At 57.0% G+C, this 15,948-nt stretch overlaps 3 protein-coding genes; 1 reads left to right on the forward strand and 2 right to left on the reverse strand.

The window, feature by feature from the left end:
- Window positions 1-598: 598 nt before the first annotated feature.
- Window positions 599-1,864, reverse strand: CHC_T00000120001 (hypothetical protein). XM_005718996.1 is given in 2 exon segments: window positions 599-667; window positions 668-1,864. 1 exon segment carries the CDS (start codon window positions 1,862-1,864, stop codon window positions 668-670), a length of 1,197 nt encoding a protein of 398 aa, XP_005719053.1. The 3' UTR covers window positions 599-667.
- A 9,809-nt stretch (window positions 1,865-11,673) lies between these two features.
- Window positions 11,674-12,023, forward strand: CHC_T00000121001 (hypothetical protein). XM_005718997.1 is given in 2 exon segments: window positions 11,674-11,883; window positions 11,884-12,023. 1 exon segment carries the CDS (start codon window positions 11,674-11,676, stop codon window positions 11,881-11,883), a length of 210 nt encoding a protein of 69 aa, XP_005719054.1. The 3' UTR covers window positions 11,884-12,023.
- A 1,504-nt stretch (window positions 12,024-13,527) lies between these two features.
- On the reverse strand, window positions 13,528-15,471 carry CHC_T00000122001 (hypothetical protein). Its single transcript, XM_005718998.1, has one exon. It carries the CDS (start codon window positions 15,469-15,471, stop codon window positions 13,528-13,530), a length of 1,944 nt encoding a protein of 647 aa, XP_005719055.1.
- Between the last annotated feature and the right edge of the window lie 477 nt (window positions 15,472-15,948).

Raw genomic sequence — 15,948 nt, forward strand, 5'->3', positions numbered from 1 at the left:
GCCCTCGTCGCCTCCGCCATGGCCACGGGCGCTGTGCGTCGCGCGCGCAGAATCGCCAACCGCTGCTTGCAGTTGGGCACCTTCGCGGGCGCCGTGATCGGCATCGCTGCCGTCGCTGCAGGGACAGGGTTGCCGGCTCTGTTCACGACGGACGAGCATGTGCGCGTGCTGGCTACGGATTGCATCCGCATCGCGGCCATTTGCGCCCCGCTCAATGGGTTTGTGTTCGCATTGGACGGCGTGTTGACGGCGTGCAGTGATTATCGATATATGGCAGGCGCGATCGCGCTGGCATCTTTTATGTGTTGCATTGCGCTGACAGCGGTGAGAGTGTGGGGCGGAGGGGTCGTGGCGATTTGGGGGGGCTTGAATGTGCTTATGGTGGCGAGAGCGGCGGTGTTGTACGCTAGGTATCGGGGGGCAGAGAGCCCGATTCCTAGGTTGGACGGCGTGGGATCGGGGACGCCAAGAGATGTTGGGCGGAAGGACGCCGAGGCATGACGGAAGCCACTGATTGTGGCGAGTTTTGTTGTCTGGTAGGGCAAGGGTGTAAGGGAGGGAAGGGAAGGGAATGGGAGGGGGAGGGGGAGGGGGAGGCTGGCAGAGTTACACGATATTTATTGCGGCAGACGTTCTCTCTCCTTTCCTTTGCATATTGTCAGGCGGTTTACATGTCGAGCATACTGGTAAGCTTGGCCTCAAGCTTATCCAAATCGGCGGCAAAGCCTCGGATTCCATGGGCGAGCTTCTCAGTAGCCATGGCATCTTGATTCATCATCCATCTAAAGACCTTCTCGTCCATTTGGATCCTCTCCATGGGCTTGCAGGTCTCCCCACCCGGCGGGGAGAGCTTCCTCTCGACGACCTCGTCGGTGTCCTTCATATCCTCGATGAACTTGGGCGCTATGGTGAGTCGATCGCAGCCGGCAAGCGCGAGAATCTCGCCCTTGTTCCTAAAGCTAGCACCCATGACAATGGTGTCGTGTCCCATGCACTTGTAGTAGTCATAGATCTGGCGGACCGAGATGACACCCGGATCCGCCTCGGCAGGGTATCCATCAACACCCTCTTCCTTTTTATACCAGTCCAGAATCCTGCCGACAAAGGGCGAGATCAAGTAAGCACCTGCATCAGCGGCGGCCACAGCCTGCGCGAGCGAGAACAGCAGGGTCATGTTGCACTTAATGCCTCTCTTTTGGAGCTCCCTGCACGCCTCGATGCCCTCCCAGGTAGTGGCGAGCTTGATGAGGACGCGATCCTTGTCCACGCCGACCTCCTCGTACATCTTGATGATGCGGAGCGCGGTCTCGACCTGGGCATCTGCGTCGAACGAGAGGCGGGCGTCGACCTCGGTGGACACGTCGCCGGGCACGTACTTGAGGATCTCGGCGCCGAAGAGCGTGAAGAGCTTATCGCGCACGAGGGCGAGGCGGTCGGGGCCCTTGAGTCCGGACTCGCGGCCGTAGCGCACGGCCTCCTCGACCAGCGCGGCGTACTCCGGCTGCGTGGCGGCAGCCGCCACCAGCGACGGGTTGGTGGTGGCACTCTGCGGGCGGTGGGCACGGATCTTGTCGATCTCGCCCGTGTCCTCCACGATGGTGGTGATGGCGCACAGAGAGTCGAACTGCGTGAGCTTCGTGGCGGTCATGCGCACGGCGCGCGAGGGCGGCGCACGGATGGCCGGGCGGCGCGAAGACAGCGTGCGCCGCGACGGCGTGGCAGAGAGGCGGGCGGGGAGGGGGGCGATGAAGGCCATGGTGAGAGAGAGGTACAGGGGGTTCGGGTGGGGAGCGGCAGGGTGGGGTGCGGCAGGGTGGGGTGCGGACGGTGGGAGAGAAGGCAGGGCGGTGGTATGTTTATGCATGTATGGGGAAGAAAAGAGGCGTATATGACGGGAATTTCTACGTGTGATGCGAGTGAGGATGTGGACTTAGCCACGAAGATACGACGGCCACGTCATCCTTTCTAGCCTTACTGCGCGCCGCACCGCCCCTGCACCTATCGCTCCCGTCTTCTCTCCCCCCCTGCCGTTCCGTCCTTGCTGCCGCCGGGACAAGGCCCCGTCGACGGCAGGAGAGCCTGCCGCCTGCCTTCGCTCAGCGCCTTGTGCCGCACCCACCCACGCACACGCCTGGTGCCGCCTGCCATCGCCGCTGCCGTGCCGCCGCCGCCGCAGGGACCCGACAACCGTGCCACGCGACAACCGTGCCACGCGACAACCGTGCCACCAGACTACAGTACCCCGCGGCCCGCGTTCTCGCCCGAGCCACCGCGGAGGCAGCGGGGCGCGACGGCGAGCGTCGACCATGCGTGGTGGGCCGGCTGTGGCTGTGCCCGCATGCATCCGCGGCGTCCTTCCGCTCCGTGTGTGCTTCGACGCGACGCTCGCTACTTTCGTGCTATGCATTGGTGTCGCTGCACTCCACGCATCGTTCACACCTGCTGCTAGCGTTTCTTCTCCGTCGTGGACACGTCTTTGAGCTTGGAGACGCAATGTAACAGCTTGCTCCCAAGTCTGCGGTCAGACAGTCTCGTGGTCGAAGTCGGCCATCACACCATTCCGTCAGACCACAACACACACGCGCTCGCTTAGCCTATCCACGTGTCCACGTCGCCTATTTATACACGTTGTACACGTTATAACGTGTTACGATCTGACACTGTAAGCGCAACTATATGCACGACGTATGACGTATGACACGGCCTATTCGCACCCATCCATCCACTGGATGTTTCCAAACATGTATCGCCGTGGCGCACCATCTGCCCGTCCATGCTGTCTTAAAGGAGGCCCAACGCTGCGACCGCTCCACGTGTCCTACCACCCTTTTCTTGAGCTCAGGAAACAACCCTTCGCTTTCCCCTTCCTCCTTTCTATCCATCCCTCCCAACGTCCCAACGTCCCAACGTCCCGTCGCGCCCCACCGATACCCCTCTCAACCCGCTTCCTGCATCCCACCAAAGCGGCATCAACCAATCTCCTGTTCCCCCTCCCCCTCCCCCCACCCTCCCCAACCATGCCGCCGCCCTTCTTAACACCAGCCCACCTGGCCCCTTGCTGCTTCTCCCGCCACAAAGACACCAACCACGCGCACGAACACACACACGACAGCCATGCACGCACGCAACATCCTCTCCACTACTTTCTTCCTCTCCCTCCTCGTCCCCCTCTCCGCCCTCCCTCTCTCGCGCCCGCCCGCCTTCTCCCCGCGCCCCTCCCGTTTCCGTCTCTCCTCCCTACACGCGGCCCACTACACCGCCGCCTCCCCCTTGCCCGCCTCCCTCTTCGGTCCCCTCGCCATCCGCCCATTCACGTCCGCCGAACGCGCGCCCTACGCACACCCCCGCGTCGTCGTCTCCGCCTCCGAATGGGCCGCGCTCGTGGACAAGCACGTAGCCAACTTCCGCCGCAACGCCTCCTGGTCGGACAGCCTTCTCACGCTCACCGAGAGCATGGGCCCGGCGAGCCCGTTCGTCGTTCGTCTCGCCGCCCTCGAAAACGCCGCCGAGCTGGGCGACGTCGGCTCGAAGAGCCGCGCCGACCTCAGTGCGCACGAGATCGCCACCTTGGAGGGCGTCGCGGCGAACATCAAGATGGCCAATGAGGCCACGTCGCATGCCCTCTTCCTCTGCTCCTTCTGGGCAGCCGTGTCCGACAAGCTGGAGGAGCCGTTTCTGTCGCCCAACGCGACGCGAACATGCGTTAATGCCGCAGTGGGGTGGGCCAAGGTGCTTATTGCCCACCGGATACTGAGCTGCGAGGATGGGTGCGGGGGTACGGGCCTGGCGTATCTGTGGGACTTCAGCAGGAAGTGGGATGTGAGTAACGACTGGTTCACGAGCGGCTTCTCGCTGGCGTTAACTTATGACGTCTTGTATCCCCACATGAAGGAGGGGGAGCGCACCACTGTGAGGTCTGCTCTCGCGCTTTTGGTGATGAGGAGATTTGTGTGGGGGACGGCAGAGGTCACGAGTCGGAGCAATCCGAATGCGGAGACACATCCCCATCGCATCTATGGCAACTGGGCGCTGTACCACTCTAACTTGTACATGACAAACCTCGCGATTGAGGGGGAGACGGGATTTTTGCCATACGTCAAGAACGTGCTCAACGAGAATGGGGAGCGCGGGTTTAATGAGGACTTGAGCACCAAGTTTGAGGCAATGGCCAAGGCCTTCATGGTTCACACGATCAATCCGGACGGTAGCACGTTTGAGGATGGATACACCTACTTTACAGCCTTCCGGGAAGGCTCGCTTGGCTTACTGGCGACACATAAGAGGGGGAGTGGCGTGCTTGCCATGAGTCGATTTCGCAACACGATTCACCACGCCGCGCAAATGTTCGAGCCGTGGCAGTGCGGCGAGCTGGTGGGGCACTCAAGCGGGGGCGGGTTGGGATACCCCGCGTTTGTAGGATTGTTCCGGTACGCATACCCGGACGGCCCGCTGCCGCGCATGGTTTGGGCACAGCGGTTTGGGCGGGAGTTCCGGAACAATGAATGCCGCATCTACTGGACGCAGACGATGACCCAACTTGTCATCTTCGGGGACGAGCATTTGGACGGGCGCAACGCCGTGCCGGACTCGCCCGAAACGCTCCCCGCAGAGGTGAAGAAGGACTTTCCGTTGGCGTATGTGTCGGCGCGAAGGGGTCTGATCATTGGTCGTGGGAGCTACTCGCAGCGTGCGTCGTACTTTCATCTCGATGCGCGGCCAGACTCGTTCTTGCTGGGGCATGACAATGCGGACCGAGGAGTGATCACTTTTTCAGCACTCAAGAGAAGATGGCTAGACGACCTTCCATGGAAGGAGAACGTGGACTCGAGAAAGCACAGCCTCATGCATGTCGACGGTCTATCGCAGGCCGAAAAAGCTCCCAGCGTGACGATCATCAAGGCAGATGAAGATGAGGAGGTATTCATCGCGGCGGCCGACGTAACTTACGCCTCCAACGTCCAGTGGGCACGCGGATGGCAAGGACCCAACGGACCCGGGACCGGGGAAACGGTGGAGTACGATGGCGAAGGGAACGAGAGGAAGGTGGAGTACAAGTTTTTCGACGCTGAAAACAACAGCCCTTGGGACCTCGGGTGGCCGATGGAAGACGACGCGGCGGAGCTCGGGTTCTCGAGAAAGATGTCGCTCAACGGTTATCCTGACCTGGCGTTTGCAGGGATACACCAATGGAAAAGAAACTACCGCGAACAGTTGCTAAGTTACATGGTGCGGTCTACGATGATGGTGCGGTCGGAGAAGAATGAAGTGGGGTTTGGGGTGGTGGTGGATACGGTGGAGATAGAGAGCGGAAAACATACGTTTGAATCCTACCTGATCTTACACGACGAAGTAAGGGTAGAGGAGGGGCAGTCGAGATGCTCGGCGAATAGGTGCAAGGTGGTGCTAAAGGCAAAGGGCGCAGAGCAGGTGGACGTGCACGTGAGGACTATGGGAGGCGGGCTAGGGTACCGGGTGGAGAGATTTGGGGGACATAGGCGGGTGATTGTGAAGCGGAGTGGCGGGAGGAAGGAGGCGTTCTGGATGGCGCTTCATCCGCATGAGGGGGATGAGAATGGGTTTGAAATGCACGGAGGGGAGGATGGGAAGGTGAGGTTTCGATACGAGGGGCGGGAGCGGTATTTCGAGGTGGGTGAAGATCACTCGGCTGTAGAGACGGATGTCGTAGGAAGGAAGAAGGAGTTTGCGATGAGGGTAAAGCGGTAGCGTATATGGATGTTTCCGGTTTAGTTGTTGGTGTTTCATGGCTCGGGGGCTGTCAGTCAGTTGGTGGTTGTGTTGAGGTGTATCGCGGGGGTTCGATGCCAAGCGATCCGGGGTTTTGGGGGGTGGCTCCAGCCGTGGAGTGGAGGGCAGGGGAGATGGGGTTTGTTTTCACGCCGCAGCTTACTGTCGTTTGTGGCTTGCGCAGGGTGGAAGGGGGAGTGGGTGAAAAAAAAAAGAGAAAAGGGTGGAGGGGTTTTTTTCTTGGAGCTACTCGGAAAGCTGTTTAAGATATTTGCATGCTCGCACAACGCACCAATAGGGGGCTGCCCACTGCGCCGCTTCATCCGTCAACCGACATTGAGCAACAACAATTGGCGGTGTCAGCGAGGCCGTCGATCTCCCACACCCCCAGATTCTCGGCCCCTACCGCATCATCTTCATCAATCGCCGCCCGCCGCACTTTCTCGACCGTGCCCCTCCGTCTTCCAATTCGTCCCTGCGCTTCACCTCCGCTCCCCGCTTGCTGACAATGCCCCGCCTTCGCCCCCCACCTCGCCCCCTGCCTCGCCCCCTGCCTCGCCCCCCGCCTTCTGTCCCTTTCACGCACTTCTTTCCCCTCGATTCGCTCGCCCGCTGCCCGACGTGGGCCCCGATTCAATTGCGCTGACATTCCTAACACCGGCAAAACAACACACACTGGCAGCTCGCTTCCCTGCATTCACTTAAATACCATTCACCATGGCCGCCAACGCGATCCCGGATTTCTGGCTTGCCCCGTTTTGCTTCCGATAATCGCTTTCTACCCTTGCTTTCTCGTTTTCACGTTTACCGCCTGCCTTCCTTTCTCTTTACGTTTGTGAAACACTCACATCGCTCTTCGACAACATGAACTCCTTCATGAACGCTCGATGCTTGGTCGCCTTGGCTCTGCTCTTCATACTCTTCATGACGCAGACCCACGCCTTTACGGAGGTCTTTGCCGTCACCAAGGATAACGATGAAAACTCGTACTATGTGGGAAATCAGGGCTCCAATTTCTACATTGGGAAGAGGGACAGTTTGTGCGGCTTCGCCTGGAAAAGCTCGGCTGGATCCACCACAGGCGACGATGATAACGATCGCAATGAAGAGATCTTGTACGACGTCATTATGGGCACCGAATCTAACATTTATGCTGTTGGTTCCACCAGGGGCAATTTCGAGTTTCCGGCACAGGAGCTCCCTAATCTCGATGCTGCCGTCCTTGTATACAGCCCTACTGACGGTTCGGTCATCCGTCAGGCACAGTACGATGAACCGGAAGGCTTTGACAATGTCGCTACGTCGCTTGCGCAAAAGTCAGATGGGACGCTTCTTGTCGCTGTCCTAGGGTCGGTCACCAATCTCGACCAAACCGCTGTTTTTGAGACACGGTTGTTGGAGGTCAACCCCTCTACTCTCGTTATTGATGCCATCCACTCGATCGCCGTGACTACGACTGAGCTCTTAAGTGTTACCGGAGGTCCCAAGTTGCTGGATTTTGCTCACGATTCGGCCACAGACTCGATTGTCGCCGTGGGGCATATTCTGGGCAGGGGTATCCTTTGGCGGTACGACTTGTCCACCAAAGCAGTCACGGCCCAGGCCGAATGGGGTAATGTGTTTGGCAGCTTCCAGACGAGCGGCTTTACTTCTGATGCCACAGGCTCGTTTTTTGTTGTCGGTTCGAGCTCAACGAACATCCTTGGGAATACTGATCTCGTCGGGATGGTCAGCTCGGAGCTCCACGCCTACGTCATCAGGTATGATGATTTGAACACGTCCCCAACTGCTGCCACCTGGGTCCGTCAACTAGGCAGCACCGGCAGCAGCCAGTCGGGAAATGACATCACCATTGATCCTGTGTCCATGCATCTCATCGTCGTCGGAGCCTTCGATTCTAGCTTTGAAGTTGTTGACTCACAGACGTCGCAAACGTTCCAGGTCGAAGCCGAGTCGGACAATGGGCTGACGGACATTTTTGTATGGGTGTTGAACAAGGAATCTGGAGATTTTGTGGACGTGAGAAAATCGGACGCCGCTAGCACTGTGTCCGAGGATCGCGCCAACGTAGTACAGGTCCTGTCAAGTCAACGTGTCGACATCGGAGGCGTCATTAATGACGGAGTCGATGCAGACCCTCTAGTATGTGATGATTCCGCGCTGTCACCTAGCGTTACACCTTCACTGCCGAGTCCAAGTGAGAGCACTGTACCAAGTGTGAGTGCTCCTGCATCTATCAGCGCGAGTCAGGTGCCGATTGGTAGTGCCTCCATCAGCTCAGGTGCCAGCTCGCCGTCAGCAAGCGCGGTGGCAAGTGCAAGTGTTCTGTTGCCGGTTACTTCAGAGACGCCGTCGGTCTCTCCGGCGTTTGGTTTGTCTGTCAGTCCTCAAGCTTCGGGCAGTATTCTGCTGCCTCTGATTTCCGCCACTCCATCGACATCTCCTGGCTCGCAGGTATCTGTGAGCCCGCAGGTGACGGGGAGCATCTTCGTGCCATTGATCTCGAGTACGCCGTCGCCTACTGCTACGGGTCCTTCCGTGAGTGCAGCGTCTTCGGGAAGTGTGTTGGTGCCCCTCATCTCGGCCACACCGTCCCGCTCCGTGCAGCTGATTTCTCCGGCTGCGATTCCCGCTTCTGGAATAGAACCTGAGACGTCGGATGAAGGCCCAGCCCCGTCACAGTTGTTGCCTGGGGAACTGATGCCCACGGCGTTGCCCGTGATCTTTATTTCCGCTACGCCATCGCCGCTTGGGTCATCGTCATCATCGGCAGTGCAACCTCCCGCCACCTCTGTTGAATTGGATACGGAAACGGTGGACATGAGTGTAGCACCGTCTGCAGAATCGCTCTTGGAACCCGCGCCATCCAGGCTTCCAGTTTCATCCACTTCTGCTATGCCATCTCGGACAGCCCAAGTGGTTTCGCCGATTGTTACTGCGCCTGTTGAGACGGGGGTGGAAAATGTCCCGAGTGGAGGTGTGATCGTTTCAGCAGAACCTTCAACGGTAGTAGAAGCATCGGTGCTTCCGACTCTGTCCGTTTCGACGACACCAACAACGGCTGCTTCTGAAGAGTTTCCATCTTCAACTGAGGTGATTTCAGGGGGGGTGTTCGAGCCTGTGGCATCTTCCATGCCATCGCCCATGCCATCGTTACTAGCAGAAGAGAGTCCGATATCACTGTCGGCTTCCATGAATGCAGAAAGCTCTGCGTTTGAAATGGGGGCAAGTGCGCTCGCCGAGGCATCGCGAGGTTCAGTTGTGGTGGTTTCGCCTTCAGTTGCAAGGGCCAGCGGAAATGGAAGACCAGAATCTGATGGAGACAGAGAAGAAGTCATTGGGGAGGGGACTCCAGGAATGGAGGCAAGTCGGCGACCATCGAAGGAACCGAGGGTGTCACAAGACTTCATGCCTGGTGGGGGAAGCAGTCTGGACGCTTCTTTCGAACCGCAACCGTCGGAACTACCATTTCCGATAGACGTTCCGATAGACGAAGTGGAGGCATCGACCGGTGCTGAATCGAGTGACACGGAAGGCATGGGCAGTCCTGCTGTGTCCCTGGATGGCGGAATGGATGCTTTGGCGACACCCGAACTGATGATGGCATCCCTACCGGGTATGTTGGAGGCAAGCCCTCGGCAGTCCAGGAATCCTCGTCCTGAAGAAACAGAGGCCGACGAATCCATTGGAGCGAGTTCTGAGGCCTCGAGTTTGGACAACGGCGACGGCCGGGATGAGAAGCCACCGTCTGATGAACCTATGGAGATCAAGCCGACGGACATGGCCCCTTTCTCCGGTGAGGGCTTGGCATCGCCTTTAGTGGATACGGCACTTCCAAGACCAAGTCCAAGCATTGCAACAGGACCACAACCGTCGAGCCTGGTGCAACTGGAAGTGTCTCCGGTCGGTCCTATGCCTTTGCCGACGTTGTCTCCAAGCAGCAGCTTTAGGCCTTCACTCACGGTGAGTCCGGCAGAGAGGCCTCGGGCCAGCGTATCGTTACCAAGATCACCGCGCCCGGGAGCGTCAGCGGAGCTCACAAATGGTGTGAGTCCTGAAGTTTTTGAAATGACGGTTTCGCCTGAGGTGATGCCAGAACACAGCCCGCGTGGGTTTGAGGGAGTATTTGGGTTTCCTTCTGCATCAGAGCCATGGATTACAGCTCCCAGTGTGACTGCTGAATATAGCGATGATCTGCTACCTTCCAGTGAAGAATCGGATGGTCTGGATGGCCTGGATGGCCTGGATGGTCTAGCTACCTCTCTGGTGCCTAGCAATTTGGAGTCATTAGCAACGACCAGTGCATCGCCATTTGTCAGCCCTACTGTCACAGTCACAGTTTTAGAAGAAACGGTGACGACTAGCGCGATACCTCGTGGGTCAAGAAGACCTGGGGAATCAATTTCACAAACAAGCCCGAGCTCTTCAACTTCGAACGTCATAGTGGTGGTGCCGTCGGCGACACCGTCGGTGGTACCCGGGACAAGTTTGATTTCAAGTCCCAATCCGGATTCGAGCTCGACACCTGGAGGAGCGACGGGAAGCCCTTCGGAGGTTGAGATTTCCATATCTGCTGCTTTGGCGCCCGGCGTCTCCGTCACTTCTGCTCAGCGAGAGCCACCAGAGACACCAAGGCAGTCGACAAGTGTCAGCGCTGTGGAGGCATCACGGACTCCGCTACCGTTGTTTACTGGTAGCCCACTACTGTCATCGTCTGGGGAACCACTGCCGTCATCAAGCGTTGTTGCAATTGTACCGACCGAGACCCCAACGCCCCTATCAAGTGTGAACGAATTCTCGCCGACAAGGACGCCTACTCCTTCATCAAGTGTCAATGAAGCCCCACCGATCAGGACACCAACACCAATACCAACGCCAACGCCAACACCAACGCCAACACCAACGCCAACACCAAAACCAGCGCCTTCATCAAGTTTCGATGAAAACCTACCCACTCAAACACCGATCCCTTCTGCAAGTGTTTCCGAAACCCTTGCAACCGGGAACCCTACGCCTTTACCAAGCGGAACCGAAATCGTACCGACCGAGACACCCATACCTTCCTCGAGTATCAACAGCATACTACCCACGATAACAGCAAGGCCTACGTTAAGTATGGTCACAATGCTACCCACGAGGACATCTATTCCATCAACGAGTTTCAACCCAATAGGACCGAGCGTATCACCAGATGCAGCGCAGGTTTCCATCTCGGCTTCACCAGTTTCTCCGAGCCGACCTGCAGATGTTGACGACTCGCCTGATTTATCTTCCGACCCACCGACTCCCGTTGCTCCGTCATCTGAAGTCGACATTCCCAATCCTGTGACACCGACTGACGAAGAAGACCCAGGATCATCTCCGGAAGCGCAGATACTGGGAACGCCAGAGGGAGTGGCAGTCTGGTCGCCGGTGCCGAGCGAAGAATATGTTCCCTTGTTTCTGTGTGCAGATTACGGCCTGGTCCATGACATGCGAGAGCTCAACCACACAAACAATTATCAAAGGGTGTCGATGCAAATTCAGGTGGCCGGCCCGAACGTAACGAATAGTTGTGGGCTGACGGAGAGGGTGTTGGAGAGGTTTATCAATTTCAGTGCCGCGAATACGCAATCGAATGCGAGGCAATGGTACGTCACCCGAGTTGAGGATGGACCAGCTGTTTACAGTGGACAGTTTTCGCTGGTGACGATTGTTGAGCCCGACGAGTTTGGAAGCGTGAATGAAACGGGCAGCCCATCGCCATCGGCAACAGCGAAAGCAGCGGAGCTATATCGAGGATCTGTGATATTTGCAGTGGTGGCATACATGAAACCGGCGTCTGTGGATCTGGCAGCAGGGTCCTACATGGACTACGTCATGTCTCAAAGAATTGTGTACGCCCTTCAAGATCAAGGATTTAGAGACATTCTTTGGACCGGAATGCTGATGAGCCCACAACTTTTGGACTTGAGGACAGCGAGTGTCGAGGATTCGGAAGAGAAGGGAGGTAACATTGGAGGTACGATCGGGTTGGTGTGCCTTGGGGTTGTAGGCGTTGTGGTGCTAGCAATATTTGTTGTTAAGGACAGCTCTCTAGGTGGGGTAGCAAGTGTAGCAGCTGCTAACGCACCCACAACCGGGGATGAAATGGCTTGAGAAAACGTCAAAGAAGTGTACACGTGATACAATATAATATATAGAAACGATAGCCCTGGAAGCTTACCGTCGTCCCCTTCGATAGGGCGCGGTGCTTGTGAATGTATTTATTGGTGTTAAACAAATTGTGAATTTCTGTTGAACATCTTGTGTGTTAGTAAGGCCCTGATGTCTCTCATATCTCTCATGAATCTTTACATCGCAGATCGCTTCCAAGGACGCATCCTCGTACATTGATAGTTATTGACTTGGGCGTTTGATGTGGAGAAAAGAGGTGGAGGAAGAATTGAAGCCACACAAAGACAACAGCACCATAGTCCTCCTTGTCGACGGCTGGTCGTGCGGTTTGCTTGAATGGAAGGATTGCTGCCGGTGTTGATCATATCATATATGTAGTAACAGGGAGGTTTTCCGTTTGACAATTTCTGGATAAGAGGCAAGTGTTTGATTCTAGTCATTGAATTTCTGTTGATGGGTCCGCTTCTCGCTTGTAGCGAGTAGTCGGCACTTTTATGTTGATCAACAGTAGCCAAATTCTGCGGTAAACTCTAATCGTCGTACACCTAGAAGATTCCTGCGTTGCCAGCCGTAGCTGAGAAATTACTGAGGATATAATCACTAAGAACATCCTTGGTGGCCATACTGTAGTGTAGCGTAGAGATCTTGCACCTAGCAAGTTCTGGAGATTACTGCAGAATCCGGTTTGCGTAAGCTCTCACTATTATCGCGAAGACAAATCTGCCAATACCGATCCACCACAAATGTCAAATATTGCAAATTGTATGTATTTTCTGTACATGCTTATCCGCACTCTGCTGCCAAGAAGCGTTCATGTTTCGTGAGGGACTGAGGAGCCAATTCAGAATTATAGCTCCCACAGTGTGGACTGACGTCGTACGAACAAGGGGCCGTCACTCGTTCTTCTGCTCCGCTCCTGCGGTTTCCAGACTGTTTTCACGTCCAGTTCACCGTCCTCCCTGTCGAGCAATAGCTGTACGACGTGGCCACGCAGGGTACGTCAGTGCAGTGACTCCGGCTCCTGCGGCTTCGGTGCGTAACCGGCCGTGGCAGGCCTCCTAAGGTCGGTTCTTTCATTACAAGACTATAGAGACATCGTCTCCTAGTACAAAGTGCAGCCCGAATTCACCTGAACATGTCAAAGCCCTGGCGCGCCCGCTGAGCAAAGGACATTGCTGGACAACGTGAATCGCGATTTTGGAATGGCACATCTCGATTATTTGGACAGGTGTCTTCGGTGAGCAGATCGGAGATCGTCGAGTCGGGTCTATCTGGCACACAGCGTCGTCCTCTCCGTGCGAGGTATTGTCTTTCCATGTTTCAGTCTCCCAGAGAACAATGGTCTTCAACCGCCGAACCGCCCTGAATCTTTCGTGATGTATGCTACAGGCCTTAATCGAATGTACGCAATGTTAGTTACCTGTGTCGATCGACAAAGGTCGGGCCCTCATGGAGATGGCGTGTGGAGAATTAATTTGCAAGATGTCAAGAACAATGATGGCTAGTCCAAAGTCCTTTCCTTTTATTGTGATTGCATATCGATTACCATTTCAGAATCTTCAGAGATACTACGCTACGTGGAGATTGGTTGGAGTCCATCATGAACACCACTGCTCGAGTAGTGCTCTAGGCCGTTGTGTACGGGGAGTACGCCCAGGAATCCACCTTCTCTTCATGGCAGAAACCTGCCTTCAAGCGATTGTGCACCAACCGGGTACTGATCTTCTTGAGTCGGCAAAGCGTCGAAGCTTCCTGTCGCGTGCTCTGCGCCACGTTCAGCTGGCCGTCCGTGTCGTTCAGTGCCTGCACGACCTGTCTCGAGGCTTCGCTCGTTACACACTCATACTTCGGCTCGCATTTACGCGATCTGCAAGCTTTTGTGTCGAAGTCTGTCATCGTATAACACGTGCTTGAGGGGCTGGGGACCTGAGCGCAAGAGCACTCGGATGGCATCCCAGGGGGGGCTCCTGACGTTTCTGATTGACCAGAAAATGTATAGGTCGGAGGCCTCGAAGGCTTGGACCTGGGGTTGCGACCGCCGGAGCGGGGCTTCTTTGGGTTGCGCGGCCTCTTACGCGGGGGGCTGCGAGTGCGCGGCTTCTTTGGGTTGCGCGGCCTCTTACGCGGGGGAGTGCGAGTGCGTGGTTTCTTTGGGTTGCGCGGCCTCTTACGCGGGGGAGTGCGAGTCCGTGGCTTCTTTGGGTTGCGCGGCCTCTTACGCGGGGGAGTGCCAGTGCGTGGCTTCTTGGGGTTGCGGGGTCTCTTACGCGGGGGAGTGCGAGTGCGTGGTTTCTTTGGGTTGCGCGGCCTCTTACGCGGGGGAGTGCGAGTGCGTGGTTTCTTTGGGTTGCGCGGCCTCTTACGCGGGGGGGCGCGAGTGCGTGGCTTCTTAGGGTTGCGCGGTCTCTTACGCGGGGGAGTGCGAGTGCGTGGCTTCTTGGGGTTGCGCGGCCTCTTACGCGGGGGGCCGCGAGTGCGTGGCTTCTTAGGGTTGCGGGGTCTCTTACGCGGGGGAGTGCGAGTGCGTGGCTTCTTGGGGTTGCGCGGCCTCTTACGCGGGGGAGTGCGAGTGCGTGGCTTCTTGGGGTTGCGCGGCCTCTTACGCGGGGGAGTGCGAGTGCGTGGCTTCTTGGGGTTGCGCGGCCTCTTACGCGGGGGAGTGCGAGTGCGTGGCTTCTTGGGGTTGCGCGGCCTCTTACGCGGGGGAGTGCGAGTGCGTGGTTTCTTGGGGTTGCGCGGCCTCTTACGCGGGGGAGTGCGAGTGCGTGGTTTCTTTGGGTTGCGCGGCCTCTTACGCGGGGGGCCGCGAGTGCGTGGCTTCTTAGGGTTGCGGGGTCTCTTACGCGGGGGAGTGCGAGTGCGTGGTTTCTTGGGGTTGCGGGGTCTCTTACGCGGGGGAGTGCCAGTGCGTGGTTTCTTGGGGTTGCGGGGTCTCTTACGCGGGGGAGTGCGAGTGCGCGACTTCTTTGGCTTGCGACCGGGTCTCGGCTTTGTGCGCTTGACCCTGGGCTTGGTAGGCTTCGTTCGCTTAGGGTTCACGCGATCTTTCTTATTCTTGCGCCTGTCGTCGGGGCGTCCTCCCGCGTATGCAGCACGAAGAGCATTAGCAATAGAGCCAAAGTAGGACTTGTTCTGTAGGGAAGCAGTGTTCCCGTTTGTGTCACCGGTGAGATCGTGTGGGGTAATATGCATCCTGTCCGTCGTTTCGCTCCCTTCCAAATCTTCCGGGAATGCCACCGGAGATTCAGGCTCCTCTAAAAAATCGGTCCTTTCCCCCTCAGTAGCAGGCCCATCATCCGCCTCAGACTCGTCTGTGTCAAACTCTTCCCAATCATCAAACTCTTCCCAATCATCAAACTCGTGTTCCGGATCGTAGTAGTCTTCTTGCGAATTTTCTGACTCCGAAATTTCAGACGTCCCGTCTGGAACTTCAAAGTCCTCCTCTGGAATCGCGAGGTCTTCCCCCGACGCATCAATGTCCTCTACCGGAATGACAGACCCCTCCTTGGTAGGGTCGGACTCCTCCTCCGGAATATCAGCGGACTCCTCCTCCGGAATATCAGCGGACATCTCCTCCTCGCCCAAGTCCTCCGAAATAGCAGAGTCTTCCACCAAATCATCAAAGTGATCAATGTCCTCTACCGGAATGACAGACCCCTCCTTGGTAGGGTCGGACTCCTCCTCCGGAATATCAGCGGACTCCTCCTCCGGAATATCAGCGGACATCTCCTCCTCGCCCAAGTCCTCCGAAATAGCAGAGTCTTCCACCAAATCATCAAAGTGTTCCCCCAAAAGATCAGACTCTTCTTCCGAGAAATCGGAAGAATTACTCTCCCGCTCTGGAAAATCAGGCTGTAGCGCCGGAAAAGCAGACCTCTGCAAGTCTTTAACGCCGTCTGTGGTGTAAGCGGATGGCAAAGTGGCTGCGTAAACGCTCGCAAATATGCAGAAAACGGCGAGGCAGCGTAAGGACCTCATTGTGAAATTCCTGAGCCGCAGAAGTTACTAGTGTTTGTGTTGAGTGTGGAGTGCTTGGTAGTTTGGCAC

Source organism: Chondrus crispus, genomic scaffold (assembly GCF_000350225.1).
Source record: "Chondrus crispus Stackhouse genomic scaffold, scaffold_452, whole genome shotgun sequence".
Taxonomy (NCBI): Eukaryota; Rhodophyta; class Florideophyceae; order Gigartinales; family Gigartinaceae; genus Chondrus; species Chondrus crispus.